Source organism: Gymnoscopelus microlampas (assembly GCF_963454915.1).
Source record: "Gymnoscopelus microlampas genome assembly, chromosome: 7".
In the NCBI taxonomy this organism is placed as follows: Eukaryota; Metazoa; Chordata; class Actinopteri; order Myctophiformes; family Myctophidae; genus Gymnoscopelus; species Gymnoscopelus microlampas.
In genome coordinates this window covers 46,420,532-46,448,468 of record NC_139944.1, presented here as the reverse complement: position 1 = coordinate 46,448,468, position 27,937 = coordinate 46,420,532, and the positions used below count along the sequence as shown (strand labels likewise).

Below are 27,937 nucleotides of genomic sequence, written 5' to 3'. Positions count from 1 at the left end.
TATTGTTTATTGCTCTTGCAAAGACATTAATTCCATGTGTTCCCTGCAGTCATAAAATAGTTAACGATGGTTACTAATCACTTAGTTTGTGTCAGTTACTCATTAGCAGGGAGTTATACACACCATCACAAACACTACAGTTTACCATCACAGGTAAATACTGGACTTCTCCAGCCATATGTAACAGTATTTATAAATCACAGCCTACTGTAGATGATCAGTCAAACCTTCAGCAGTTTATAAGGAGAAACAGTGCAACGCCTTCATCTGGCCATTCAGTTTGGTCCCAGATGCCTGCACTTAATGAAGACTTCCCTTTCTATCCCTAATTGTTAATATGAATGTGAACAGGACCACGGTTAATGACTCATTTATGCTCTGTAGTACGACGGTGCTGCACGCTAAAAATAGCCATTATACAAGCTCACCCCGGCGTGTTGTGAGCTTGTAGATCGGCTATTTTCGGCGCACAACACCGTCGTAAGGTAAAGTATAAATCAGGCTTTACAGTGCTGGCAGAGCTGTGGTTTTCATTCCTGCTCTACATCCAGATTGTCTGGAAGAGAATCCTGTGGCGTCTTGGGTTTCTTTTCTGAATAAAGAGGATGAAGCCAGGGACGATGTTGAGTGGTGGGCCAGAGAGAGAGACGCTTGCCAGCAATCAGCAGCAGACTGCTGGCATTCACAGCTCTCCGTAGCCGCTGCGTTAACTACATTACCACAATGCAAGACTGTTGGTTGTTGATTTATGACACAGGTATTGTAAACCACTGTAAAACAATCAACAAAGCACCATTGTGTTAAAGGGGCCACCCATTTATTCACTTGTTAAAAATAACTGCTTCCTGTGCTCAATGACTCATTGAGATATAAACCTTGAATTCTTTCATGGTGTAAGGATGGTATAGGAACCAAGTCTAAGGGGATCAGTGCTGTTTTCTTCGCCTTTGTATACAAAACAATATAACATTTGCTTTTGGACATTCATGTTCAGAGGATTCCCCCTGTTAAGACGATTCGATGCTGGTCTACCTTGAATTTGTGCTGCCTGGTAAACAGAGAGATGCCTCTCAGTTTCCCCCAGATAACAAGGATGAGGGTAAGGAAGGCTGTCGTCGTTTCATCTCCTGCTGAAGTTGCTCCTTCAGAGTAGATACCTGTGGAACAAACAGAAATGTACACAGTTTTAAAGTGTACACACAGCAATACACAAAGGCCATGAACCAGGTTGTACGCATTATTCTACCGATTCTTCTGGGAAACAGGCCATGTATTCATTATTTGCACAGTATACAATTACATACTGAAGCCATGAAACCTGCTGCATACATTGTTCTTTGAATGGTCATAGAAAATAGAGGCAGGACATGAATGGATTTTTCACCAAGGACCAGAGAGTGACCAGCACTCAACACAGGAAAAGTCTGGAGCGTTGAATTAACTCTTAAACCTCCTGAACCTTATTCTGCACCGAATATTCAGAAAGAATTGCAACACAGTTTAAGTGGGTTTAAGTGGTTCAAGTTTTTTTTTACACTTTCAGACTGAAGTCAAGACTCTATTTGACTGTATACTCGTCCTTTGACCCGATCGCCATACCTGTTCCTCTAAGCCTTTGACTCTGTGACGGTGGGCTCTCTCTCTCGCTGCCAGGGTCCGCTCTATTTCCCTGTAGTTGGACCTCAGCCTCTCTGACTCGCGAAGGGCCTCGTCACGGTGCCTCACGGAATTCTCACACACACTGTGTGACTGCTCCATCTCAGCCAGCTGAGTCTGCTCATCACACACACACACACACACACACACACACACACACACACACACACACACACACACACACACACACACACACACACACACACACACACACACACACACACACACACACACACACACACACACACACACACACACACACACACACAAAATGAATAAATACAATAACCAGCAGCAGTGATATGACTTCTATGGAGGTAAAAAAAAACACATCCAGGCCTGGGCCGCAGCGTGGCGGTCCAGGCACCCTAGGCTGCAATGCCAGCCTGACAGAGTGTTGAGGGTTCGAATCCCGTTCCCGACGACCTTTGCTGCGTGTCACTCCCCATCTCTCTCCCCATTTCCTGTCAGTCTACTGTCCCATCTATAAAGGCATAGAATTCCCCCCAAAAAAACAAAACCATCCAACAATTAATCTCTCTCCATATTCTTCTTGATCTCACTGTATCTGTATATGAGTTTTTGCAACATGTGTGATGGGTATGGGTTAGGCTGCAAGTAGAAGAAGCAACAGAAAATAACCAATATCCCAGCTTTGGTCTTTACATTCTTAAAATGCAATACTTGTATGCTTGTGAAATCCTTTCCAAAGAGCAGCAATAACAGGAATTGGGGGACAGAAGAAGAACAAAGACAAAACAATTCTCTACAGCTCAATATTTATTTTCTAACAAAGAGCAGATGTCGCCAGAGCAGGATGCCCACAGGCTAGTAGTATACAAGTACAGCCATTTTGCAGTGATTCCTAAACACTTACAAATGGAGTTACATTTGCCTGGCTGTAAATAACGTGGCCGTGTCTTGAATGGGGCTAGTTATGGTGCCTGTGGTTGGAGAATGAATGAAGGGAAAATCATGTATGTACCACATAAGCACATTAAAGTCTGTTCTATGGAATGTATTTGGCATATTGAGAACTGTTTTGCTGCTTTAAATGGGGGCTTTAGTACTCAGAGTGTGGGGAACGACAACAAGGTCCAGACACTTCAAGTCTTTCAAGCTCTCAACTCACAAAGGTGTAAAAATAACAGCAGCTAAGAAAACACATTTCATGGCCCTAGTAAAAGCAGGTCACTGTCACCAGCGATGGTTCTTTTCAACAACATAATTGTCATTGCTTTCCCCTTGTTTCTCCCTGTTATTACAAGCACAATCTCACTATAATGTATTAAACAATAAGAGTATTATGACATCCTATTGTTCCTGCATGTTTTGGAGAAATTTTGTATTCCTTCCTTGCTAAACATTTAAGTGCCTGTGATTCATGTGTGTTTTAGTGCTGTAGTTGAAACCACCTAAGAGACAGAATCAAGACCCAGACCAGAAGAATTCAAATCTTAATTGAGACCAAGACCATAATTGTATAATTGGTGTTTTTCTGACATTATAGTGAGGGTTCCGAATTTACACATTTAAAAATGTGCTAAGTCATGTATTTCCCTGCCAATATTTCAAAAAGAAAAACTTAATTATTTACAAGTAAAACACACATAGACATGCCATAGGGGAGTTTTATATTCAAAATCAGTAATACTGAATCTAAGTGAATACCGAGTCCTGTGATTCACAGGGAAGATGATAAGAGCTTTCTGTACAGCTTCTGGATGGAAGACATCAATCAAATAATCAATTAGTCAATCCAAACATTGACAATTAAATCTTAGTAATGGAATAATTTGTGGTTTGCCATTTGCAACTTCAAAATATGAATGCTCATCTTTGTTGCATATTATAAAATGAAAAGTTATGTTTTTGATTGCTGTGTAAATATATTAGCCTAAGCAATTTCAAGATATTGATTTGGGTTAAGATAACATGCTGTGAGCATTTACCATAATGTTGTAGTTTATTACCATATTTTAGCTTAATTTTAAGGTCCCAAGTTAATCACAAAGGTTAATCAAATAACCTAAAAATGAATCAATTATGAAAACAATCTTTATTTGCAGCACTGGCTACAGTTAATGACTGCACTGGTTGTTGGGCTCCGAAAAAGAATGCAGAGCCCAAGAGGGTGAGACTGAAACCAGACAGATGTTGTCTTTTTATTTCTTATTAGCCAAAAAAAAATTAACCCCTTTTTCTCCCCAGCTTTAGTCGTTATACCAATTCATTCCTCCCCGCACACATCTCTGTGTTGTCACTGCTGTTGTACCCTACTGAGCCCACTGGGAGGACGTTAACCTCACGTCACCAGACTTTCCACCTCTGAGGAAAGCCTGGTATTCGTTCTAAAACTAGCCGTGTCATCCGGTTCAGAAAAAAAAGAATCATCGTTCCAGCGGTTGGTTCCGGTTAGCGTCGCATTGTTTTGGTTCCCCACATAATGCAAATCAATACATTTAGTCTCGCTAGTCACGCTACGAGTTAGAACAAAATATGGACATACCAAACGCTTATTATACCAAAAGAAATGAAACGATTATACCAAACTAAACACGTTTTAGACTAGGGGAATACATTTGGAGATGCACGGCGCCGGTGGTTCCGGCCACCTGATGACGTAATGATGACGTAAAGTTATTTCCGATCTGACCGGATCAGAAACCCCGAAAATGGTATTGATCCCAGGCTAGGAGGACGTAGAGCCTTCGTCCTCAGCCTTCTACCCAACACTCCCTGCTGACAGGTGCCACCCAGCCCGTAGGAGTATGTGCAACGACCAATATCACCCTCCCCGCTCGGCTTCCCTCCCCCGAACACGGGCCAATTGTGTTCGCATAGACGCACGATATAGCTGGATGCACCACGGTGGAATTGAACCCACAACCTCTGTGGTGGTGGGCAGGGACTTTTACCACTGCGCCACCCGACCACCCAGTGGTCCTCTTGAGAACCGGTCCCAATACAGTATTACAGCAGTGCCAGTCAAATGCTCCTTCCTTCCCACCTGCAGCAGTGCATTCTGCTGTTGTGCGTCTTGTAGTTCTTGCTCGGCTGTGTTCAGAGAGCGATCCAAACGGCTCCTCTCTGCAGAGAGACGCATGCTGCCTTCCTCCGTCTTCAGCTTCTGGCGTTCAATCTAAAGGAACAGTACAGTCAGGCACTTTTTTTGTCACTGTATATGTATATACAGTATATGCATATAGGTGAAATTCGTCCTCTGCATTTACCCATCCTATAACTACTAGGAGCAGCGAGCAGCCATTCTACGGCGCTCTGGGAGCAATTAGGGGTTAAGAGTCTTGCTCAGGGATACACATCGACACAAATCGAACCAGCGACAACCAGGGCCTCTGGCTGCTCAGGCGGCCTCACTAACCACTCAGTTATGGCCGCCCAAAATCCTCAGTGTTAATTTATCCATTTGTAGCTGAGAGTTCACAAATGTAACCAAAAATATTACATTTGTACAAGATTTGTACAGGAGTTAAATTATTTGATTTGTTGTGTTCTATTCAATTCAATTTCAACTAGACGCGTCGCAATTCCGGGGAAATTGCAAAGTGTGGTTGCGCCGACGCCGGTCGCGGGTCGCGGCCGCCGGGACTCGAGGAATACGCTGGGAGGAATAACGTCGGAGGCTGCGCCAATTATATTGTGTCGTCACTCCTGAGATCGCTTGCGTTTCATTTTGAGAGGATTGATCCACCCAAAAATCATGTTTTTGCATCAAACGGTTACATTTTACGCATTTGTGGCGCCCCCTATGGATCAAAGTGGAAATGCTTTTGGGGATTTGTTGAGTAAACCACCCTCGACATGTGATTCAAATCTGGGATCGATTGGACGTTTCGTTTGTGATTTTTGGCATTCTTTGTAAAACGGGCCCCTCCCGCTAACTTTGGAAGCCAATTACGGACGAACGGTAAGGACTATCAAAATGCCGTTTGGATACCTTTATCGCATGGGTCCATAGATCATGTGTACCGATTTTTGTGAGATTTGGAAAAAAATTGTAGGAAAAGGAGCAAAAAGTGTGTTTTGAAGAAAATTCAAAATGGCGGAAAATCTATCCTGACGCAAATGGGCGTGGCCTATATGGGGAGATGCGTTGTGACCCAAGGAATCCAGGTGAAAAGAAATTTTGATTTTAGGACCTATGGTTCAAAAGTTACAGGCCAAAACGTAAAGGGGGCTGTTATAGCGCCACCATGAGGCCGAATGGTGTGATGTTTTTTAAAATAATTTCGGAGAAAATTATGAACCTCCCCTCCAAATGTGGTAACTATAGCTCTTACGGTTTTTGAGAAAAAAATACTTGAATTTGAGTTTTTTCACTTTTCCATTAAAGCGGATGGGGAAATTTAATGCACTAATAAATTAATATCAATTAAACTATACTACGGACGAACGGTAAGGACTATTACAATGCCGTTTGGATATGTTTATCGCATGGGTCCAGAGATCATGTGTACCGATTTTTGTGACATTTGGACGTTTCGTTGGTGATTTTTGGCATTTTTGGTAAAACAGGCCCCTCCCACTAACTTTGGAAGCCAATTACTGATGAACGGTAAGGACTATCAATATGCCGTTTGGATATATTCATCGCATGGGTCCATAGATCATGTGTACCGATTTGTGTGAGATTTGGACAAAATTTGAAGGAAAAGGGGCAAAAAGTGTGTTTTGAAGAAAATTCAAAATGGCGGAAAATCTATCCTGACGCAAATGGGCGTGGCCTATATGGGAAGTTGCGTGTTGACCCAAGGAATCTAGGGAAAAAGACATTTTGATTTTACGACCTACGGTTCAAGAGTTATAGGCCAAAACGTAAAGGGGGCTGTTATAGCGCCACCATGAGGCTGACTGGTGTGATTCTTTTTTGAATCATTTTGCAATAAATTATGAACCTTCCCTCCAAATCTGGTATCTCTAGCTTTTACGGTTTCTGAGAAAGAAATACTTGAAATCTAGTTTTTTCATTTTGCCATTTTATTTTGCCATTTTTCCCCAACTTTTCCATTAGGGAAATGTAATTCACTAATAAATTAATATCAATTAAAATATGCAACCAATCTCTTAGCAAAATACAAGCACACGATTCCCGGTCAAGCCGGTCATTTTGACGTATGGCACAACATTGGGCCAACATTGGGGAAAACTGTGGGAGAAATAGCGGTTTGAAGTTTTTTTTTGTAGAGTACTATAGTCTGGTTGCCCTGTTGGGCAACCAGACCTGTTGGGCAACCACACTAATTATTCCCCACCTTATCCAGTGTACTCCTCAGTGCGTTTTTATCTTTCTCCAGCCTGACTGCCTGTCTCTCAGCGTCTTTCTTCTCAGTCTCCAGCACGGCGACTGCTCTTTGCAGCGCACGCAGTCTCTCCTCTGCAGACGCCCGTTCCGTCAGGGCCGACTTGGCACTGCGCTGGGCTTCCGCAAGGGTGGCCGATCGCTGCCGGAGGGCCTGTATGATACAGCATAGAAGGGGTGTCACTCTGAGTTGGTTCAAGGGGGCACACATCAATAAAACAGCTAAGATGGATGGAAAACAATAACTGATTATGATCGTAAAGTTCTGAACATGTAACACTCTCTCTCTCCTTCACCTCTTGAGTGTTGTTGAGCTCAGCCTCCAGTTCCTCTCGTCTCAGCTCGCTCTGATTCAGCTCGCACTGTAGACTCTGCCCACGCTCAGTAAGGGTGGCTATGTTTCTCTTCCCTTCCATCAGGGACACCTGTACTTCATCCATTCGTTCCTGAACAGCACAGAGGCATTGTTTCATCACTGCCATCTACCATATTAGCAATGGTCTCTGAAAGGTTTCATGACATGCTGGTTTACGAAACATTAAAAGTCTTTATCATGGTCATGGTTTTTTTCTCTCTGTGTTCTGAAGCCTTTTCAGCTCCAGTGACAATTTGCCTGCAGGTGTCACTGTTGAGGGATTTTGGCTGTCAATCATCGCCTCTGCTCCGCCCCCCAAAAGGGCGGGATTAATGGACTGTGACATCAAAGTCCACAGGCCAATCACAGCACTTTTCTGAGCCTAATTATTCAGAAAACCCCAGACCACAGAAAATCCACTGAATGTTCAAAGAAAAAAAAGAAGAAAATGTTATGTCATGAAACCCTTAAGGCAAATTGATACTTTGTCAGCCAACCTCTCACTAACCTGCAGTTGTCTCCTGTCCTGTTCTGCCACACTCAGAGTCTTCTGTAGAGTAGCCAGGCGGCCCTGGGTGCTGCTGTGAGCGGCCGAGGCCTCCTGCAGGTTCTGATTCGAGCACTGGTTCCTCTCTTTAAGGAACGACTCACTCTCTTGAGCCTTGACGAGAGCCTGGTTCAACCTCTCCACCTCTCTCTGGAGCAAAGCCACACGGCTTTCTCCTTCTGCCACCTGAGATATGATACAAATAATCAATGTAGAAATCACAAACCATTATCATAGGCTATATATATATATATGTGTACAGTATGTAGAAGCCATATCATTTGGACACATAAAGACATCAATGTGCAGTGGTGTAAAGTAACTAAGTACTCAAGTACTGTACTTAAGTGAATCCAGAATGCCGCAGCACGCTTGGTCTTCAACCAGCCAAAATTTTCACACGTCTCTCTTGTTGAGTTGGCATCCTATAGTGTGTATAGTGTCAATGTAGGCTGATGATAGGTTCTTGGTTTATGTATGTATTAGTTATTATTAGATTATTGGTTTACTTATGTACTACTTTATTATTAGATTTCTATGCATTTGATGTATTATGATGTATTATCATGTGCCCTTGCTTACTGTAAATCGCTCTGGATTAAGAGCGTCTTCTAAATGCCTAAACTGTACAATTTTGAGTATTGAGTATTTTTTACTTTACTGGAGTATTGGCAGTTTTCAGTACTTTTACTTCTACTCCACTACATCTCAAAGGCAAATATCCACTACAATTATTTGAATACTTTAGTTACTAGTTACTTTGTAGGTTTTTATTATTATTACAAAACATACATTAACCTCTTCAACCCTATACTATATTTCGGCCATTTGAAAATAGCCGATCTATAAGCTGACAATGGGTCGCATCGCGATGCATTGTGAGCTTGTAGATCTGCTATTTTCAAAATACTTTTTGGTACATTTGAAAACTTGAAATGGGACCTTCTGCATAATGAGTACTTTCTACTTTTGGTACTTTAAGTAGATTTTGATACCAATACTTTAGTACTTTCACTCAAGTAAATTTTGAATTCCAGACTTTTACTTGTAACAGAGTATTTCTATATTGCAGTATTGATACTTCTACTTGTCAATGTGTCTTTTTTTGGACCACTGTGCTTGCTGTATGCCCTGCTGTGTACCTGTTTGAGCAGGGAGTCGTGGCGCTGCTGTGAAGACTGGCTGTCAGCCTCTCTGTCCCCCAGGCTCAGTTTGAGCCGCTGCAGTTCCCCCTCCAAACTACGCCGGCCCAACTCCACCCTGGTGGCCCGGGCCTCGGCCGCCTCCAGGGCCTCGCGCAGACGTCTCCTCTCCGCTTCCAGGCGCATTTCGCCGGCACGCTGCTTATTCAACTGCTCCTGCAGAGAGAGAGACACAGCAGAGGAGAGAGGGAGATGTTTGAAACTATTTCACGTATCGTTTGTCAGTGTTGTGGCAAATCATTTATCGCATGACAGTGCTGCTAGGCCCCAAATCAAGTGTTTTAAGTTACATTTACAGTCACATTACAGTTCGGCACTGGATAGTCTGGTTCTCTAATGAGGATTCGGGGTTTCGAACTCCAAACTTACAGAGGCAAACACAGACGGTCCACAAACACTGTCACTAAGCAGCCAGACAGACATAAACTACACACAGTTGATCTATAGCTGGCTGCCGTCCTCTCTCTCTCTCTCTGTATACACCTTTCATTTCCAGGGTTTCTTCCCCTTCTTGCCTCATACAACCATCTGAATCTTTTCTAAACCCCTCCACCCCCCCAGATGAATCCTTTTCCCTTCACAATTTGCCTACCAAATCCCCCTCTCTCTTTGAACTGTCACTCTACAGCATGTCCATGCTCCCCCTGTTGTCCAAAAGGTGAAATGTTTGGACTCGCCAAATGGAGCTGTGAGTTAGAAAGCTAGACATATGGAGAGTTGACATGGGGTGTCACGTTTTGTTTGCAGCATCTGTTGTTATTACATTCACCGCCATTTTGTTCTGCTTACTCACGCAGCACCGCTGAGTGCTGGCATATGGTACCGTCGACACAGTGCGTACGAGACGTGTGTGTTCACACACGCGCCAGCGAGCATCTTTACCTGTGTTTGTTTCTTATCCGTCTCAGCCGCTTGCAGGGCTCTTTCTAAATCCTTGATTCTGTCGGTAAGCGATCGCCGCTCCCTGTCTCCTCTCCTTACTGCCTCCTCCTGCTGCTGTAGCAGTGTCTGGGTGGCGCTCAGACGCCCGTCCACACCACGCTTCCCTAGATGAACAGCGGTCATCACACAGACACACACACATACTGAAAGATCAGGCAGAAATCTAGAGGCACACGGTTCACACTGTTCATTCTTTTGAGAGAGAGTACATCATTAAATTGTGGCTGTCGAGCCTAAAGCTTGTATCTCCATATCTCCGTATCTCCATACGTGCATCACACAAAAGTATCAAAAATAACCGATCTACAAGCTCACAACACGTCATGATGCGACACGTTGTGAGCTTGAACATCTACTATTTTCTGAACATTTTTAACATGTGTGAGATTTATAAATATTTAACCAATGAAAAGTATTTACAAGACCTTTTTTTGTGACTAAATAATAACTAAATAGATAATCGGATCTATCCGAACACAGGTTTCTTTTCCTAATTTCCTGAAGTGTAACATAAATACAAGGTTTGGACCCGACAAAATGAATTGATCAATAAAACACGCTTCTACCTTCTTGGCATTCCTGAAAGGAGTTTTGTAACTGAGTAAGACGGTTCTGAGCCGATTCTCTATCCCCGGTCGCCTCCTCCAGCTCTCGTTGCAGAGCCCCTAACTGGCATCGGGCATCGTCCTGTAAAAGCAATTGGAACCAAACGTTTGAATTATAAACAAAACAAAAATAGTATTCCAGTGAATCTTCACTGTGGCACGTGTTGTGTTGTGTGTTACCCGGTCTCTCTGTGCGTCTCGCAGCTCTTGGAGAAAATCTCTCAGGCCACTTCGCAGAGTCTCCGGGTCGAGCTCCGGCAGAGGGAGAGGAAGGGGAGTATCACCCCTCTCTGGAGAGAAAGCACCTGAGCCTAATGTATTATCAGAGGTACTCAACCCAATATCTGTAGAAAACAAAAACAACATTCACAATTACACTATATACTACAACTATCACAACTATCATAATCTTATGAACAGTAAGATATTAAAGTGATAGTTCACCCCCAAAATAACTTTTTTTCTATCGATTAGTCACCCCATGGAGACTTGAATTCATGGATATGTTTTTGTCGCATTCCTAAGCCAATAATTTGATGACACAAAGGAGACTCTTTGTGTCTCCTACCAGAACCGCTGCCTACCGGTCCGTTGGTCATCAAATTATTGGCTTAGGAATGCGACAAAAAAAACAAAATATCCATGAATTTAAGTCTCCTAATCGATAGAAAAAAAGATTTTGGGTGAACTATTCCTTTAATGTCCTTTTAAACCTTTGATTACTAACATGTTCAATTTTTATCATAAAAGTTATTCTAAAGTTGTTCTTAAGTGCTTCTCTCTCGGTACAGTGTTACCTTTCTGGGGTGACAAGGAGGAGCGTAAGGGCGACATGCTACGGTGCCGTGAGATCATGCTGGGCAACGGGGAGCCTCCTCCCACAGGGCTCCTGCCCCTGCCTCCTCCACCGAGGCTGCCCCGGCCCCCGGCTCCGATGCCCAGCGTGCGCGTCAGCGCCGACTGCAGGCTGCCCAGGCGGAACTCCAGCTCCCTCCTGGCGCACTCGGCCCGGGCCAGCTCCGCCTCCGTGGCCGCCAGGCGGCCCTGGGCTTCGCTCAGCTGCAGGCCGGACTGAACGGCGCAGTCCTGGGACGTCTGGGCTCGGAGCGCCAGGTTCCTGGCCTCGTCCTGGAGCTTCTTCTCGCAGCCACGCGCCTCCTGCAGCTGGGAGGTAAGCTCTCTCTCGCAGCCTCGCCAGCCGGACTCGGAATCCAACAGCTGCTTTTGGATCATGGAAAACTAGAGTACACACAAGGTAGGAAAGTATTACCAAATTACCCGAGGGCTCCACTACTTGTATCGATCGTAATTTCTCATTCATAAAAAAGCTGCGTCATGGAAATGTTTTGAATGTCTCTCTTCACCTCTTTCTTGACGGAGTTTCGGACTGAATCAGCCTCGGTTAGCTTTTGCTTGAGAATGGATATCTCCTTCACTCGCTCCTCCTCTCTCTGCTCCTCCAGTGACAGGCGAGTCTGCAGTTCGGCCACCTCCATCCCTTTCCGCTCCTTCTCGCCATCCAGCACCTTCACCTGGGGCCAAGGGGGAGCGAGGATCTCATCACGTGCACATTCAACTCAGGAAAAACTCTCAATTCTACAGCTGCCAAAATACTTGAGTGGATGTAGTGAACCTTACCGACTATTTCTAAGCAGTGTTGATTTCGTCAACTAAAACTATGACTAAAAATGTCTGTCGACTACCTTTTCTCACTTACGAACACAAAATAAAAACGAAATAAAAACTAAGCTATGATGACTAAAACAGTGACTAAATATACTGCCAATTTCGTCAACAAATAAAGATTTGACTACAATGTTAGGGAGGGACTAGTGGAGAAGAGATCCAGTAGAACTAAGACAAGTCATCATGGGTGCCCGCGGGTGTCACAGACCGAAAATAGCTGATCTACAAGCTCACAAGCTCACATGGGAGTGATGTACAAAATGTACAAAAACGAATTTCACCCACTTTTTTACCTTGTAAACCTGTGATGTGACAATAAACCTGATTCTGATTCTGATTCTGATTCTGATTCACAACGCATCGCAGTGCGACGCGTTGTGAGCTTGTAGATCTGCTATTTTCAACATGCAGCTAAGTGAAAATCAGCCATTTTGATAGCATCACGGCCAGCAAAAAATATTATTTAGTCGACTAAAATCTTAAGATATTTAGTCAACTAAAACTAGACTAAAAGTAAAACATTTCTGATGACAAAAATACGACTAAACAGAATTGTATTCAAAAGACTTTGACTAAAACTAAATAAAAATGTGCTGTCAAAATCAAGTCTATAATGAAAACCGAAGGTGACGTAGTAATAAGCTCAACGCTGAGGCTCCTCCGTCCCCTATGACAGAGATATACATATGAGAGGCGGTCGCTGTGGTTCTGACCTGTCTGCGTAGCTCCTGGAGCTCCCGTCGGGCCTCAAGTCGTGACCTTTCGACCTCCCTCAGACAGCAGCGTAGCTCAGCCACCTCCTTCTGAGCCGACGACAAGCTCTCCTCCAGCACAGCTACTCTCTGCTCCTTCTCCTCACACTGGCGCTTCACACTGGGAAGTGCATACGTAAATTATGACGACGTCACTTTAACATATGCCTATTTCTTCATTTTAAACATTATTTTATGGCATTTTATTGGCTTTTTATTGTTTGCTTGGACAGGATAGTGGAACGAGACATGAAAGCCCGGGCAAAAAGAGGAGAAATTACATGATGGGAATCAAACTGGGGAAATCACAATTATGTGGTTGAACTGGCAGTGTGCCCCTCTTATTTCATTTATATAATTTCCGTACTGGATTTTACCTGATTCGCTCAGTTTCTGCGCTTCTTAATGTCTCCCTTAGCTGGACATTTGATTGGTTGAGAGTGTCTCGCTCCTTGGTGACATCAGCCAGGGAGCGTCGCAGCTCCATCCCGTCTCGTCTGGAGCCCTCTCCCACGTCCCGGGTTTGGTTGAGGCGTCGTTCTATGTCCAGCATGTCCCGTCTGATCTGGTCTCTGCTCTCCTCGCTGGCTGACAGAGCGCCTCTACATTGCTCTAACTGGAAGGAAGAGCAAGAGGAAGAGGAAGAGGACGAAGTCAATTCAGCACAGAGATGAACCAGAAAATGTTGTGCGTTTCTACATGGTCTCTTTTTCACATATTCCTACAGTCCATACACCGTAAAAAAAAAAGTGTTCATTTAACGTTGAGAGTGTAAACATTGTTTTTCAATTTGTACACTCTCAGGGTAAATTAACCCATTAAGACCTGAGGCCGCTTCTAAACATTTTCTAAATCCTAACAGTTTTTCGGAAAAATATATTAAAAAAATATTTTCACGATTTTTCAAAAATAGCAGATCTACAAGTTCATAGCGCGGCACTCGGTGCCGCGCTATGAGCTTGTACATCTGCTATTTTTGAATAGCCAAAGAAACCTAAAGTGACACAGATGCGTTCCAGGTATTAATGGGTTAAACACTGAGGAGGACGCTAGGATGTTCTACCTCTTTGAGAGCGACATCAGCTCGTGTCTGTAGTTCACTACAGGTTTCCCGGAGACTGTGTTGGCTCCGCTCATGAACACCGGCTGCGTCCTCCAGCTGAGAACTAAGCTCTTGTAGCTCGCTGGTCAGAGCTCCAACTCTGGTCTGGAGGGAAAAAAACACAACCAAATGCATGCTGTCATACCAACAACAAAGGAGAGAGGGAAACGCTTTAAAACACTGACTGGTTTTTCCCCAGCCAAGTGATTAATATGAGCTAAATGGACCCTTACGGGTCTGTAACTCTGGGAGTGTACAAATGGAACCAAATGTCTCCTTTGGTACACTTTGAACTCTTAGACACTGGTTTTACAGACTCAGTGTAGATTGGGGTCCCATGAATCAAGAAGGTTTTATTTGTCACTAACTTATTCAAGTACAAGCTTATAATATAATAATACAGTACAATATATATACAGTAAGAAACACTGAGATAAAAATGTTATCAAACAAGGTTCAATAGCCTAATGTATATCAAACTGTGGGAAATTGAAACTAAAAGGGTTGCGAATCACTGCTCTAACAGACAGACATTACTTAGTAGCTTCTTCCATTACCCGCTCCTGTTCCTTGTAATGAGCTGCTTCTCTGGCAGTTCTATCAGCCTCCAGGGCTACAGTGGACAGCTCAGCCTGCAGGGTGGACACCCTGTCAGACAGAAGTGCTTTCTCTGCCTCCTTAAGAGAAAGGGCCTGGGGAGAGAACAAAAACACTCTATGAGTCCTAATTAAAGTTGTAAGAAATGACTGTGTTAAACTTATATGGCTATAATTATGGTTATATTCATGTTGATAATGTATCTGAATTATTATTATTTTTTACAAAATGCCGAATCTGACCTCTTTTATTTATTTATTTGTTCCTGTTCTGTTTTTGTTTTTTGTCTGTATGTTTTATTTTTACTGCTATTTTTTCTGTTGTTTTAGTTGAAAAAAAAAAAAAAAAGCAGAATCTGACAAATGTACTTGCAAAAGATAACTATATTACTGAACATACTAGTAAAGTAGGCTAACTAGCACCAATATAAATGATAAAATAAAGACTAAGTAGTAAAACGGTGTCCTGTGTGGTAGGATATGGTAGCATATGGATATGGTGGATACAGTATGGTGGATACATCGGCCACACAACAGCATGTCTCTCTCTCACACACACACATCCAGCCTCCAACCTGGGACGCATGCAGTTCAGACCTGTTGTTTCTCCGTCTCGGCCTGTAGGAGACATTGATCTCTGTCATGGTGGAGGCTCCTTAGTTCGTCCCGCAGTAGCTCCCTGTCTCTTTCCACTCGGAGGAGCTGTTCTTCAAAGTCCTCTCTGACCTTCCGCAACGCCCCCTCATGCTCAGCCAGAAGGCTGTGGCGCAGGGCCTCCTGTGGAACACGACAGCCAGTTACAGCCCAACATCCAACCTTTAACCAATTAGGACCTGAGGCCGATTCTACAAATGTCTTCTAAATCCTAACAGTTTTCTGTTGCAATGTCAAGGACCCCCACAATTGTATGCATTTGGCCATCGGCAATTCATGAAAAGCAGTAACAGTGCAAATGAAAATTCTCACCTTTTCTGAGGCCAATCTCTCCACCTCCTCCTGATTGTCGGAGATGGCTTTTTGTATGGTCAGCTGGGCCTCTAACTGTGCCGTGTTCAGGGCCTGAGCCAGAGACTCTTTCTCCCTCTCATTCTGGGAGAGCGAGTTCTCCCCATCTGAACGCACACGCCTCAGTTCCGCTGCAAGTGCCAACACAAAGAGACAATCACACAACACAGCCAGACTTTGAGTATTCTCTTGTTATTCTGTTGCGTTGGGGAGAAATGATCGTTTCCAGGACATGTTATAGTTATGTCACATAAAATACATGGATTAATACTCATCATCTAATTTATACTGTTTCGCATAATGCATAGCATTTTCCCCAGAAACTCAGTTATTGTCTGGCTCTCGGGTAGCACAGAATTTAGTTTCTGGACACCACTGCAGAGACAAGGGGTTTGAATCTTCCGTGGGGCATCTGTCTTTTCTCAATGAACACTATTGATTGTGCTCAAGGGTGGAAAGCCAGGTGAGGAGCGTAATCTCTGTCACTGCACTAGCGACTCCTACTGGTTGGTCATGGTACCTGTTCAGTGGGGAGCTGAACTGGGAAGTATAGTGTGTGTGTGTGTGTGTGTGTGTGTGTGTGTGTGTGTGTGTGTGTGTGTGTGTGTGTGTGTGTGTGTGTGTGTGTGTGTGTGTGTGTGTGTGTGTGTGTGTGTGTGTGTGTGTGTGTGTGTGTGTGTGTGTGTGTGTGTGTGTGTGCACACGTTATGTCCTCCCAGTGAAACCCCTCTCTGTCAGGTGAAAAACAGTGATGATACATCACTGTTGTTGCGTGACACCTACGCGCAACTAAGTACTGTATAACTCAGGCTTAATTTATTCCTCTCACCCGTTGCATTCTCACTGCGGATCCGAAGACTCTGGATCTCTGTTTCCAGCTGCTCTCTGCGAGACTCCACCTGAGCCAGCTGCTGCTGCAGTTCAAACAGACTGGTCTCCAGGGACTCACGCTCGGACCTGCACAGATAGGGAGACAAACACTGGTAACACAAACAGACAGAGAGCCTTTCTCATGTGTAGGAATGTCACGATTACAAATTTAAGTTGACGATTAATTGTCACTCAAATAATTGCGATTAACAATTTAATTGTGTGTTTGGCATTGAACATTGGAACACATGATTTTTTTTTTCTGCCATTTAGGCAATAACAAATTCCACAGGGCAGATATGACAAATAACTTAAATATACAAATACATTATTGACATATTTAATACTTTTATACATAAAAAGAAGCAGAAATAGCTGATCTACAAGCATACGTCACATTGTAAGCTTGTAGATCTGATCTGCTATTTCTGCTTTTTGTTATATTCGAAAATGTGTGAACGTTTTTCAACATGGAGACGATTATGACGATTATGCAAAAAAATAATTTTGATTATCTCAAATAATTGCGATTAGACGATTATGTAATAATTGTGACAGGCCTACTCATGTGCACCCGCACGCGCGCACACACACCTGAATGCGGTCAGTTCCTCCGTCAGCATGGCGTTCTCCCTCTCAGATGCGGTCAACTGGACCACCAGTGCCGCCTTCTCTTTGGCCAGCTCTGACCGGCCGCGGCCAACCTCTTCCAAGGTCACTTCTTGTCGCTGGCCCTCTCCCCTGACCATACCCAGTTCTGATCCCAGAGAGCTCACCTCGCCACACAGCTGCCAAGAAATGATATAAAGGTGAAAAGTAGAAGAAAAGAACTGCAGTAAAATCACCTGTAAGGGTAATTTTTTACACTTTCAGAGTTAAATCCATGTGTACATGGAAGTGGAGTTAAGGAGTTGAGGAGGTGAGAAAAGGTGAGGAGGTGGGGCTGGGTCTGTAAAGTCTATGGGCGTAACGCTGTCCATTCGTTTTACAGTCTATGTACCCAACACTACAGAGACTAGGGGTTTGACATCTGGCTTGGCCAGGCATCCCAATGAACACGATTGGCCGCGTTCGAGGGTGGTAAGACGGCAGGGGAAGACGATCTCTGTCGCTGCACTAGCAACTCCTACAAGTTGCTCAGCAGAGAGCTGAACTGAGAGGATAAGCGTGTACATCCGTACACGTTACGTCCTCCTGGTGAAACTCAATGTCAAGTCAAAAGAAGCGGACTGGCAGCATTACGTGTATTGGAGGAGACACGTGCTTGCCTACAGAACTTGGAACTAAATTGGGAGAAAAGGGAGGAAAAGGAAGAAAACATGAGGAGTGTGTGGATGATGAAGATGTCATAATGTAGAATACCTGAGTGATTTTATCCTGTTGCTTAAGTTTCTCAGCCCTGAGATTGTGAAGCTCCGCCTCCACCGCGACCCGGATCTGCTCAGAGTCCTGCAGGGATTGGTGGAGGGAGATACGGGCGGAGTCCAGCTCCAGCCTGTCCTGCTCCACTCGGACTAGCTCATCTCTGATGGTGAGCCTCTCTTGCTCAGCCTCCCGTTTCTGTATCTGCAGAAGGGCCTTCTCCTCCTCGAGCTTGGAACGAGAGAGACCAGGATCAGGTTGAGAGAGGTACTGGAGACATTCATATATGGACGGGCATATACTTATACATACTCATGAAATAGCCCTACCTGGATGATGATGGCGTTAAGGTCAGCTTTGTCCTGGGCAAGGCCTTCATTCATGCCGCTCATTTTGGCCAGAGAGTCCCTGAGCGCCGCCTCCTCCGATTGGAACTTATTAACCATCAGAGTGAGTTCCGAATTATTGCTTTCAGCCTAGAGAGGAGGATGAAATGTACAGTGCTCACAAAATCAGAAGAACGCAGAAAACGTAAGAACCAAGACAAAGCAAGAGTGTTGCAACCCCTAATGGCATGTTTCCTGATGCCAGTTTTGACATTTTCTCACCCGAGCAAGTGCTTCCAAGAGCTGGGCCTTCTCTCCCTCTAGCAGCTGCCTCTCGACCTCCAGCTGTTGGTGAATCTCCCTCACTGCAGACAGCTCCGCACGTTGGGCAGAGGATCGACTCTCACTCTGCTCCCACTGCTTCTGACTGGGAAGAAAATGTATTACATAACATGAGTGTTGAACCTTTCAAAAATACTGAAAGCCATTGCATATGCAATACAAATATGCTTACAACACAGCATGCAGTGACTGCTATGGCAGATCTGTGACACCAGTTGCAATGATGGCAGGCCACAGTGGCAAGAATCAAAGTAGTGAGGAGGATGTTGAGCTACATTCTTTATTGTCTAGTGTAACATTAGGAGAACTGCAAGGCTGTGGTCTCCAGAACATCTACTGTAGGTGTGAGAATGTGGATTGCACCATTTTTATTTATTTATTGGAGGTTTATAAGTTCCCCCATGCATGTGTAACGCCCGGGATTAGAACCCAGGTCTCCCGCGTGGAAAGCCAACATCTTAACCACTATTTAACTATAGGGATATCCCTATATATTGGAGATATTAGACTTTTATGTCATCAGGCCTAGCCTGTGAGCCACTCTGCTACACATGTCATTCACTGATTCATCCACACATTATGTTTACGTACAGTCTCTGGGTCTCAGCCTTGGCCCAGTCCCTCTCCTGAATAGCAGCCTCTTTCTCCTCCCTCTCGTGATCGCGCTCCCTCTGTGCCGATGTCACCGCCAGCTGCAGCTTCTCACAGTCCATCTGGAGGATGTGGGAGTTGCTCTGTGCTGCCTGGGTTACCTTCTCTAGACCTGTCTTCTCGCTGGGAGATGCATAATGGAAGGACATGACACGAGAGGAAAATATGTGCAGTGCAAAATATGTGTCAAGGATGGTTCTGAGGATACACAATTTAATAAAAATAAACATTTGACACAGGAGGATTCAGGAGAATGTGTAACTACAAGTTACTACACTGATGTAAGTATCCATTTACCTGGCCAGTGCATCTCTCTCCTGCCTGATACGTTCCCGTTCTCTCTGTGTGGTCTCCCTCTCTCTTTGTGCAGCGTCCCTCTCTCCCTGCAACGCTTGGTTGCGCTGTTCCATGTCTCTCTTGGCTGTTTCGGCCTCTGCTAGCTGCCTGCGCAACTGTTGTACTGATGACTGAGCAGAGAATAAACGTCCTCGAACATCCTGGGAACAAAAACAGAAATCAACAAAAGGGTTGAGTGTTTGGATGGTTTCTCTCAGCTTTGGCACAACAGAGGTTGTTTGCATTCAAACACAGACTCCAAACTGGAATATGTGGTACAGGTGATGTATGTATGTTAGGCAATGACATCAGTAAATGAATCATAAGATGAAGCGGGCACTACTCAAGTTTCTTCTAGTAATTTCTTACTGTACATGTTTCGGCACAAAGCCTTCTTCAGTGTTATACAGTAGGGAAACTGGAACGTAAGTGCCTCTTCAATATGTACGTAATAAAACTAAATCATTAAAAGCATTAACCTGTAGCTGTAGCTGCCTGTTGGTGATGGTAGAGCGCAGAGCAGACAGGCTGGCCTCTGAGAGAGGGGGCAATGAGGAGCATCGAGTAGGGGAGGAGGATAGCCGTGGAGATGAGGAGAGGCGAGGTGAGGGGCCGTGGATCAAGGCCAACAGTGGTGCACTACAGTTGTCCTGATCCGCCTCTGATGAAGAGTCTCCATCAGACAAGAGAGTCTATGATGACATTAAAAACAGGCATTCCATTCACCATTCCTCATGTGACATCCTGATATGAAAATGTGTTTTTGTGAGAGAAAGTGAGTGTGAGTGTGTGCGTGCGTGTGTGTTTACCTGAGCAATATCACGCAGTGTGTCCAGCAGTGTCTCACTGTGTGCTTTCATCACCTGCATGTCTGTCTCATCATTGCCATTTTGCTCCTGAAAAAAAGTAAAGGTCAGAATAAGGCACATAGACCTGGTCGCGGGGATGGAACGGACCTGACAAATATGAACCCAGTACATCCAGGGGCCATTATGGCCAAGTCTCTCACCTCAAATCTTCTGGTCAACATGGCGATATCTCTGTCTCTGTCATCAATTTGCCCCTTTAGCCTCTCCCCCTCTCGCACCGCATCTGACAACCTGATGATCCAACACATTGTTGTCATTAATCCCATAAACTGACATTATATCCAATGACGAAACTGGTGGTTCCAGGCCTGAGTCTGATCTTTCATCTCCCTGACCTGGCATTGAGCTCAGTTCTCTCTGCGTCTGTCCGGGTCTGAAGACTCATGAGCTCTGACACTCGTTCTCTCAGCTGGTGCTCCAGTTGTGCCCGCAGAGCGGTCTCCCGCTCCAGTGTCAGGGCCATCCCTCCCTCCCGACTGTGTACTGCAGCGGACAGGCCTGCACAGGACAACTGGGTAGAGTGGGACACCCGAGCCAGCTCATTGCGCATGTCTGACAGATCCCTGGGGGGATATGGGACAATGGTTGAGACACAGTGAGAGAGACAACAGTGCCATGATATAAGCATTATATGACCATAGTTACAGTAGAACCTTATTCTTCTGAACTCAAAGCTAATGCAAATGTGATACTGTGGCAGTGGGGTGTGGTTTGTTTCTGAGCGACAGGAAGGTGCTCCGGTGCAGTAGTTAACACCTGTAATTAAATGGGTTGACGGTCTAGTGTAATTTAGACAGTCAATCAGCCCTCTTTCTCTGTTAAATATCTTGACTGGGGCTGTGGGACAATAAAAGGACGGTCTCTGTTTAAATGGGACAATGTGAGCGTCGCCCCTTGGTGCTCCACTTTCAGTCGACAATAAATCACACCCCACTGCCACAGAAACATGTGGACGCATCAACAATTAGGCACATTTATTATGATTTTAAATAAAATAGTATTTATGCCCATCTGGTTTAACATAATATGTATAAGCTCCAGCTACAATATGGATAATTTAAAAAATATGTTGTTGTTAATATTAACCTGTCAGTGGCACTCTTCAGTTCACAGACATGTCTGCGGAATCCAACCACTTGTCGCCACAGTGTCAAGAGACGACTGTGTTCACTGCTGAAGTAACTATGAAAAGACTGAAGGGAGCAGAGAGACAGCAGAGACAGAAATAAGTAAATAACATGAATGTAATGTATTCAATACATGTGTTGTTGTTTTAATGTATCCATTCCCCACCTCCTCCTCTCTCCTCCAATCAGACTCCCTTTGCTCCAGTTCCTCTCTGGCTTTTGTCCAATCAACTGTGAGCCTGCGTATGTCCTGGCTGAGAGCCTCATTGGCCAGTCCAGCCTGCTCCAACTGCTCTCGCAACATGGCATTCACTGCAGACAAACTGCTGCTTCTGCAAGGACAACATAATGTACAGTACCTGAGCATAAGCAACATTTCTTACTGCAGATTAGACAGACATAAATATAGCAATAAGTGCTTCATGCTGCTGACTAATGGATAGATTTTAACATTTTGACATCATGTTCCAGATAACTTTATTATTAAAAATAATCACATTTATATAAATCCCCCAGACTGGAATTACAACTCTAAATCAACACACGTAATGACATAATGATCAGTTACCTTTGCTGTTCTTCCTCTAGTCGGATTAAAGCATCCTCTAAGTTGCTGCTTTGTTCATTGTTTGATGTTTCACTGTTACCCTGAATGAGAGATGCTGTGCTTGTTAAATGTAGGCCAGACAATCATGGGGTGAATAAAATATGCAAGCTTTGTCTAATGCTTGAATTAGCTCATAAATGGGACTCACACTGAGCCTGCGTTGCTCCTGTTCAGAAGATCTGTCCTGCAGTGTCTTTTCTAGATCTCCACATCTCTTTTTGTATTGTAGCACCTGAAATGGTAAACAACGTTTCACTCTTCCATGTCTTGAAGCTTACAGTACGTCACAGGAATAAAAGTCTAATTTAAGAAGGGATACCTTGGCCTGCAACTTCTGTACGAGCTGTGCCTGCCTCTGCTGTCCCTCCTGGTAGGCAGTGAGTTTACGCTTGTAGGCTGCTTGCTCTTCATCTAGTCTCCTGCGCAAATCCACATTCTGTTGTGCCAGGCTGCGTGACTCCGCTGAATCATGATCTCCCTCCCCTGTCTCAAAACGCAGCGTCTGCTCCAACTGTGTATTTGATCAAAACAAGTAACATGGCAGAGGGCGCTGCAGAACAATCAAAGTCTTCATAGACTTACACAAGGAAAAGAAATCTAAATTTACCACAATTCATGCTGTTTTAATTGACAATGTTTAATTTCAAGGTTGGAAGAGATCAAAGGACGACTTCACCCATTTTCAAACTATCTTCATATAGTTGGTCCTCACTCTCATTATAAGATGGTACCATTTTAACATGAGCATTAGTGAGGACCAATTATATGAATAAGTCTGTGGGTTTTATAAATATTTAACCAATGAATAGTATTATTGTGACTAAATATATAATTACATCGGATCCATTGGAACACAGGTTATTTTTTCCATTTCCTGAAAAACAACGTTTTACGACATAAGGTTTCAACTGGACAGCAACGATAAGGAAGGCCGAACGAAAAAGGTTAGTTTGGATTAAACCGTCACGTGAGAATTAACGATCACACCAGGGTTCTACTGTAGACAACCCTCTGAGGGGGTTGTCTACAGTGTGATGCAAAACCAAAGAGATCTGCCATAAAGCCTTTTCACAAAACTTGTAAAGCAGCCATCAATTACTTTTATAGGGGTCTGGGATTTTACAACGGAACTAGTTAATTTGTTAGTTAAAAATGTTCTAAATTGTGCAAATCTGTCACTGATTTACACATGTATCCCTAAATGTGATCCCACAATGCAATCCAGCCTAAGTTCATTAGAGTTCAGTTTTGGACCCGCTCTTGCAAGGTGTCTTTAGGTAATGTTCAATCCAAACCACATGTACTGTACTGCCCAGTGCCCACTCACTCACTAGACCTCTTCTTCTCCCCACTACTCAATCTCCTGTTTACAATCACCAGGGGTGACAAATGCCATAGCAACCACTTCAGTTCATTCCAGTCCCTGTAACCAGGGAGACCTCCCAATCTCTCCAGAAGAGACAAAGAAAATCCTGAAAGGGAGAGAGGGAAGCGTATAGCACAGTGTTTGTTCTAACCATACGTGTCTCTAGAACCTGGCCTTGTGTTTCTAGATCTGCTATTTTCCATAAATCTTGCAAAGTTTTTGGGGAAAAAAATATATTTTTGAAACATTTAACAACACAAATCTTGTATGGGGGATCCCTGGCACAAAATGTTTTCAGATGGGGGTCTGCGGCCAAATACATTTGGGGGTCTTTGACATGAAAATGTCTGAGAACCACTGGAGTACAGTATGTCACTCTGTCTGTCTGTCTTACCCTTTCACTAATGGCACCGTACTTGATTGCGAGCTCGTCTCGGTCTGCTCTACTGTGAGCCAGCAGGTCCTCCAGCTTCCCCAGTTCTCCCTGCAACACGCGGTTCTCCTCCTGAAGGGACATGACCGAGGACATGGCTCCTGCTGCTGAGATATACACACAGTGGGAGAGACACAGAGGAGCTCAGGTGAGAGAAAAAGGATTCAGAGCACAATAGGCTCTATGCACAGCAGCCATATTGGACAGAAATTGGGCCCCTTCCTTGCTTCCTTCACAGGTGTCACCAATGACACTAATGAAGGGTCTGTTCCATTTAGTGTAGCACAATGGTTCTCAAACTTTTAAATTTCAAGGACCCCCATAACTCTCAGAGTTACACCCTCTCAAGGAACCATGAGGGCCCCTGGACCACACAATATCAGCACCCTGACTCTGTTTGACCAGAATGGAACAGAGCCTTCATTAGTATCATTGGTAACACCTGTGAAGGAAGTAAGAAGAGGCCCAATTTTGCTCCAAATTGGCTGCTGTGCATAGAGCCTATTCTTCACTGACCCTCAAACGTTCTCTAATGACATAGGGGTGGTCTTTGGTGACTCACAGCTATCGTTGAGGTTTTTGGTGACGATTTCTCGGACTCGTGCAGGTAGACATGTAGGAGTGTCATCAGGGGATGGGCCCCGGACTGTCAGCCTCTTCTCCTCAGATAGAACACTTTCTTCCAACTTCTGAAGAAAGGATATAATGGCAATTAACAAACGAAGGAAGAGGGGGAGAAAGAATGTGCGGTGTCATCTGCATGCTGGGACAATATGCTTATTAACAGACATATTATCTGTGGTTATAACCCAAGCATTCAGTGAAATAAAATTATAGAAAAGCTTTAACACGTTAAGCCCAAAATACTTTGTTGTACGACAAATAAGAGAAAATAGCACATCTACAAGCTCACAGCACGTTTCAATGCAACACGTTGTGAGCTTGCAGATCCGCATTCGTTATTTTTGAATATTGATATTCCCAAAATAGGGATGCCAGATTGAAAGTGGTTAATTATGCAGCTAATGTCACAAGAGACCAGCTGGTGTCACAGCAGTCACACTAGAGAAATACTGCTGCCTAATGAAAATAGAGCGTGCGCATGCATGCGCACACACACACACACACACACACACACACACACACACACACACACACACGCACGCGTTGATTTGGCAGAATGTTCTTAACACTGATTGTAGCCTATGTTAAATAACCCAGGAAAGGTAGGAAAAGGCCTACAACACAGAAGAAATCCTGATTTAATTGGACCTGCAACTAAAGGGTCCATTTTTACATCCTCTGATTTTTGCTGTGTGTAGTAGTCGTGTACATCACCTGTATCACAGATTCCAGTCTGGAATCTGCCTCTGAATTTTCCGTGGCACTCATAGAAGTTGTAGTTTAGTAGATTATTAATCCTCGCTCCTCTTACAAAGTCTCTCCTGTGTGTGTGTGTGTCTGTTGGCTCCCACTCAATGTAGTTCAACAGGATTAACTGTTTGATTAATAAAGTAATTAACTAATTCACAAGTTAGAGCGTCCTTTCTTTTGAACTGGAAAAATACATAGAAAAACAGATTGAAAAAAAGAAGGAAAGAAAAAAAAACCTACAGCTTCAGTGTAACTTGTAAAAGATGATCATGGTTTGCTCTAATACAAGTGAGCGCGTCCTGCTTGCGTCCTGCTTGTGTCCCTCCTCTGTGAGACTGCCAGGAAGAGATTGAGGACAGTGGGATAAGCTGGGTTTAGACTACGCTCCCTCCCACTCCACTGTCACATCCTGTGAAAGGTATAGCCTGCTACAATTCACATGAATTCACTCCCACTCAACAATAATTTGTATATATGTTTTTGGTTTTAATTTTTTATTTTATTACATTTTTTTAAAAATGTAAAAAATTCAAAATGTAAACAAAACCTTTAAAATACTTTTTTTTAACAAAGATTGGGCCAATGCATTGTATTCCTACAGGTGTATATTTATACACTATGCAAGTATTCTTGAATAAGTGTACTTCTTATTATACTTATACTTATTCAAGTGTCATTTGCCATATAGTTTGTAGGGTTCTTTGTGTCTCTCGCCCCGTGTTTCACTTGTCATTAAAAAGATTTCACACTTTTATGGGTTAGGATTTTAGTTTCAGGATTCAGAATTAGGCCAAGTGATGTCTCTTAAAATGTAAGCATTATTGGCCTTCATGTTTTAAAATATGTTGTGTTTAAAATGAGCCCTACATTTGCACAAACAAGAATAGACCAAAGCATGCCATTGCCTACATCAGACCACTTGTTTGCGTTGTCATAGTTACAGTCAAGAGGTTCAATATTCCCAACCCCCTCTCCAACCAACCTCATCACCATAATAAAAACAGCCCCTGGCCTATAACATCATCATAGGCTGTTTTTTAAGGCTTCATGTTGCCAGGAATAACTGTAAAAGTTAAATGGTGTTTGAAACAACAAAATGCATTGTGTGATCAGAAGAACATTCATCTATTCAAACACCCCACCCCCAAAACGTACCGTAGAAACTGGTTGCATGAATTTAAGTTAATATGTCCATGTATCGATAATAAACTATAAATACAAACTATAGCCTATACTAACAACAGTATACGTAAATCAATGTATTGAACATAGACATAACGTAGCGGTAGCCTATGTAGCGCCCTCTATTGATCAACAGATGGGCAGTGATTTGAGTGAGAGTGAATGAGTGTGTGACAGTGTTGCCATGTCTGCTTATTATAAGCGACTTTGGGCTTGTTTTTCTGCAAAGTCGACTCTAGTTGCGGGTTGCGTTTTTTTTGGGCTTGTTTCTAAAGTGTAGTTGCTTATTTTGGGCTTGTTTCCAAATGTTTTAATTATTATTTAAACCAGTGTTTCTCATGTCATGGACCCCCAAATTAATATGGAGTTGTCCCTAATACCCTCATCTGAAAATATTTAGTTCCAGGCCAGGGAACCCCTTAGCAGATTTTCAAGATTTTTAGAAAATAGCATATCTCAAAATAGCAGATGTATAAGGGCTAAAGTGCTCATGTGGCCTAATAGTCGCTTCTTTTTGGCTTGTTTTCATGGCCCTGGTTGCTTATTTCTCACGCAAAATCTGGCAAAACTGGTGAGTCAGTGAGAGCGTGTGTGAGAGAATCACTGACACTACACACTTTGAACTCGAATAAATAAAGATCCCATACTTTCACTTTCAGCACCATGTCGACATCTGTGATTATAATAATCTCAGATGGGACATTAGGTTTTACAGACCACATGAATAGACCTGTTGTTACAATACAGTAGCTACTGTAGTACACAGTTACACAGCAGTCTCATCATCCAACATCAACAATGCTCAATGTTTCTCCTTCTCCAAATTCAAATTCACCGGAAGCTTAGGGCACGCCCAGTCCAATGTTTTTTTCCCTAAAGTTTCTAATAACAACCAAGTCAATTAACGTATATAGCTAAAGCACAGGCTAAATGGGAGTGCGAATGTTACAGGTCTCATCATACAGCAGTTTTCAAAGATAGTTCCAACACCAACGCTGCTTTCAAAGAACTCCCTGCACAGAAATAATGCGGCGAAAACATAACATTGTAGCATCATCGCCCTCATCCTCACCTTAAACGAGCGTCTGCCATTTGCATAGGACTTCGCTCCATTCTTCCCTTCTTGCATTGGCCACAATACAGCTACTGTACAACCGACGACCGTTAGCAGTTTGTTGGCAGAATGCTACATTGTTCCGAAATCTTCTCCATGCTTTTTCCGGGGAGGGACTTCCAGTTCACACACCAGCCGCCTGAGGATGATGGTCGCTGTCATAGCATACAATACAACAGTGGTTCTCTTAAAGTGGGGTCCAGGGACTGT

At 43.6% G+C, this 27,937-nt stretch overlaps 1 protein-coding gene across 3 annotated transcripts; it reads right to left on the bottom strand.

The window, feature by feature from the left end:
- Positions 1-388: 388 nt before the first annotated feature.
- crocc (ciliary rootlet coiled-coil, rootletin) lies at positions 389-27,835 on the bottom strand. Of its 3 annotated transcripts, XM_084062038.1 has the most exons (38): positions 27,686-27,835; positions 24,620-24,746; positions 24,019-24,164; positions 22,578-22,769; positions 22,407-22,490; positions 22,220-22,299; positions 21,818-21,983; positions 21,611-21,717; positions 20,860-21,087; positions 20,665-20,755; positions 20,465-20,551; positions 20,135-20,347; positions 19,617-19,816; positions 19,260-19,442; positions 18,609-18,753; positions 18,330-18,476; positions 18,001-18,231; positions 17,233-17,426; positions 16,598-16,725; positions 15,730-15,899; positions 15,361-15,540; positions 14,725-14,859; positions 14,129-14,272; positions 13,443-13,681; positions 13,027-13,186; positions 11,992-12,159; positions 11,425-11,866; positions 10,808-10,971; positions 10,589-10,709; positions 9,963-10,126; positions 9,021-9,236; positions 7,840-8,064; positions 7,273-7,422; positions 6,930-7,130; positions 4,667-4,798; positions 1,600-1,773; positions 1,033-1,157; positions 389-770 (listed from the first exon to the last, which is right to left on the bottom strand). In XM_084062038.1, the coding sequence occupies exons 1-37, from the start codon at positions 27,740-27,742 to the stop codon at positions 1,071-1,073; spliced, it is 6,078 nt and encodes a 2,025-aa protein (XP_083918164.1). In that variant the 5' UTR covers positions 27,743-27,835; the 3' UTR covers positions 389-770; positions 1,033-1,070. The 3 variants fall into 3 exon arrangements, with proteins under 3 accessions (XP_083918164.1, XP_083918163.1, XP_083918165.1); XM_084062037.1 differs by having other exon boundaries at positions 389-1,157; XM_084062039.1 differs by having other exon boundaries at positions 389-1,157; positions 24,019-24,161.
- Between the last annotated feature and the right edge of the window lie 102 nt (positions 27,836-27,937).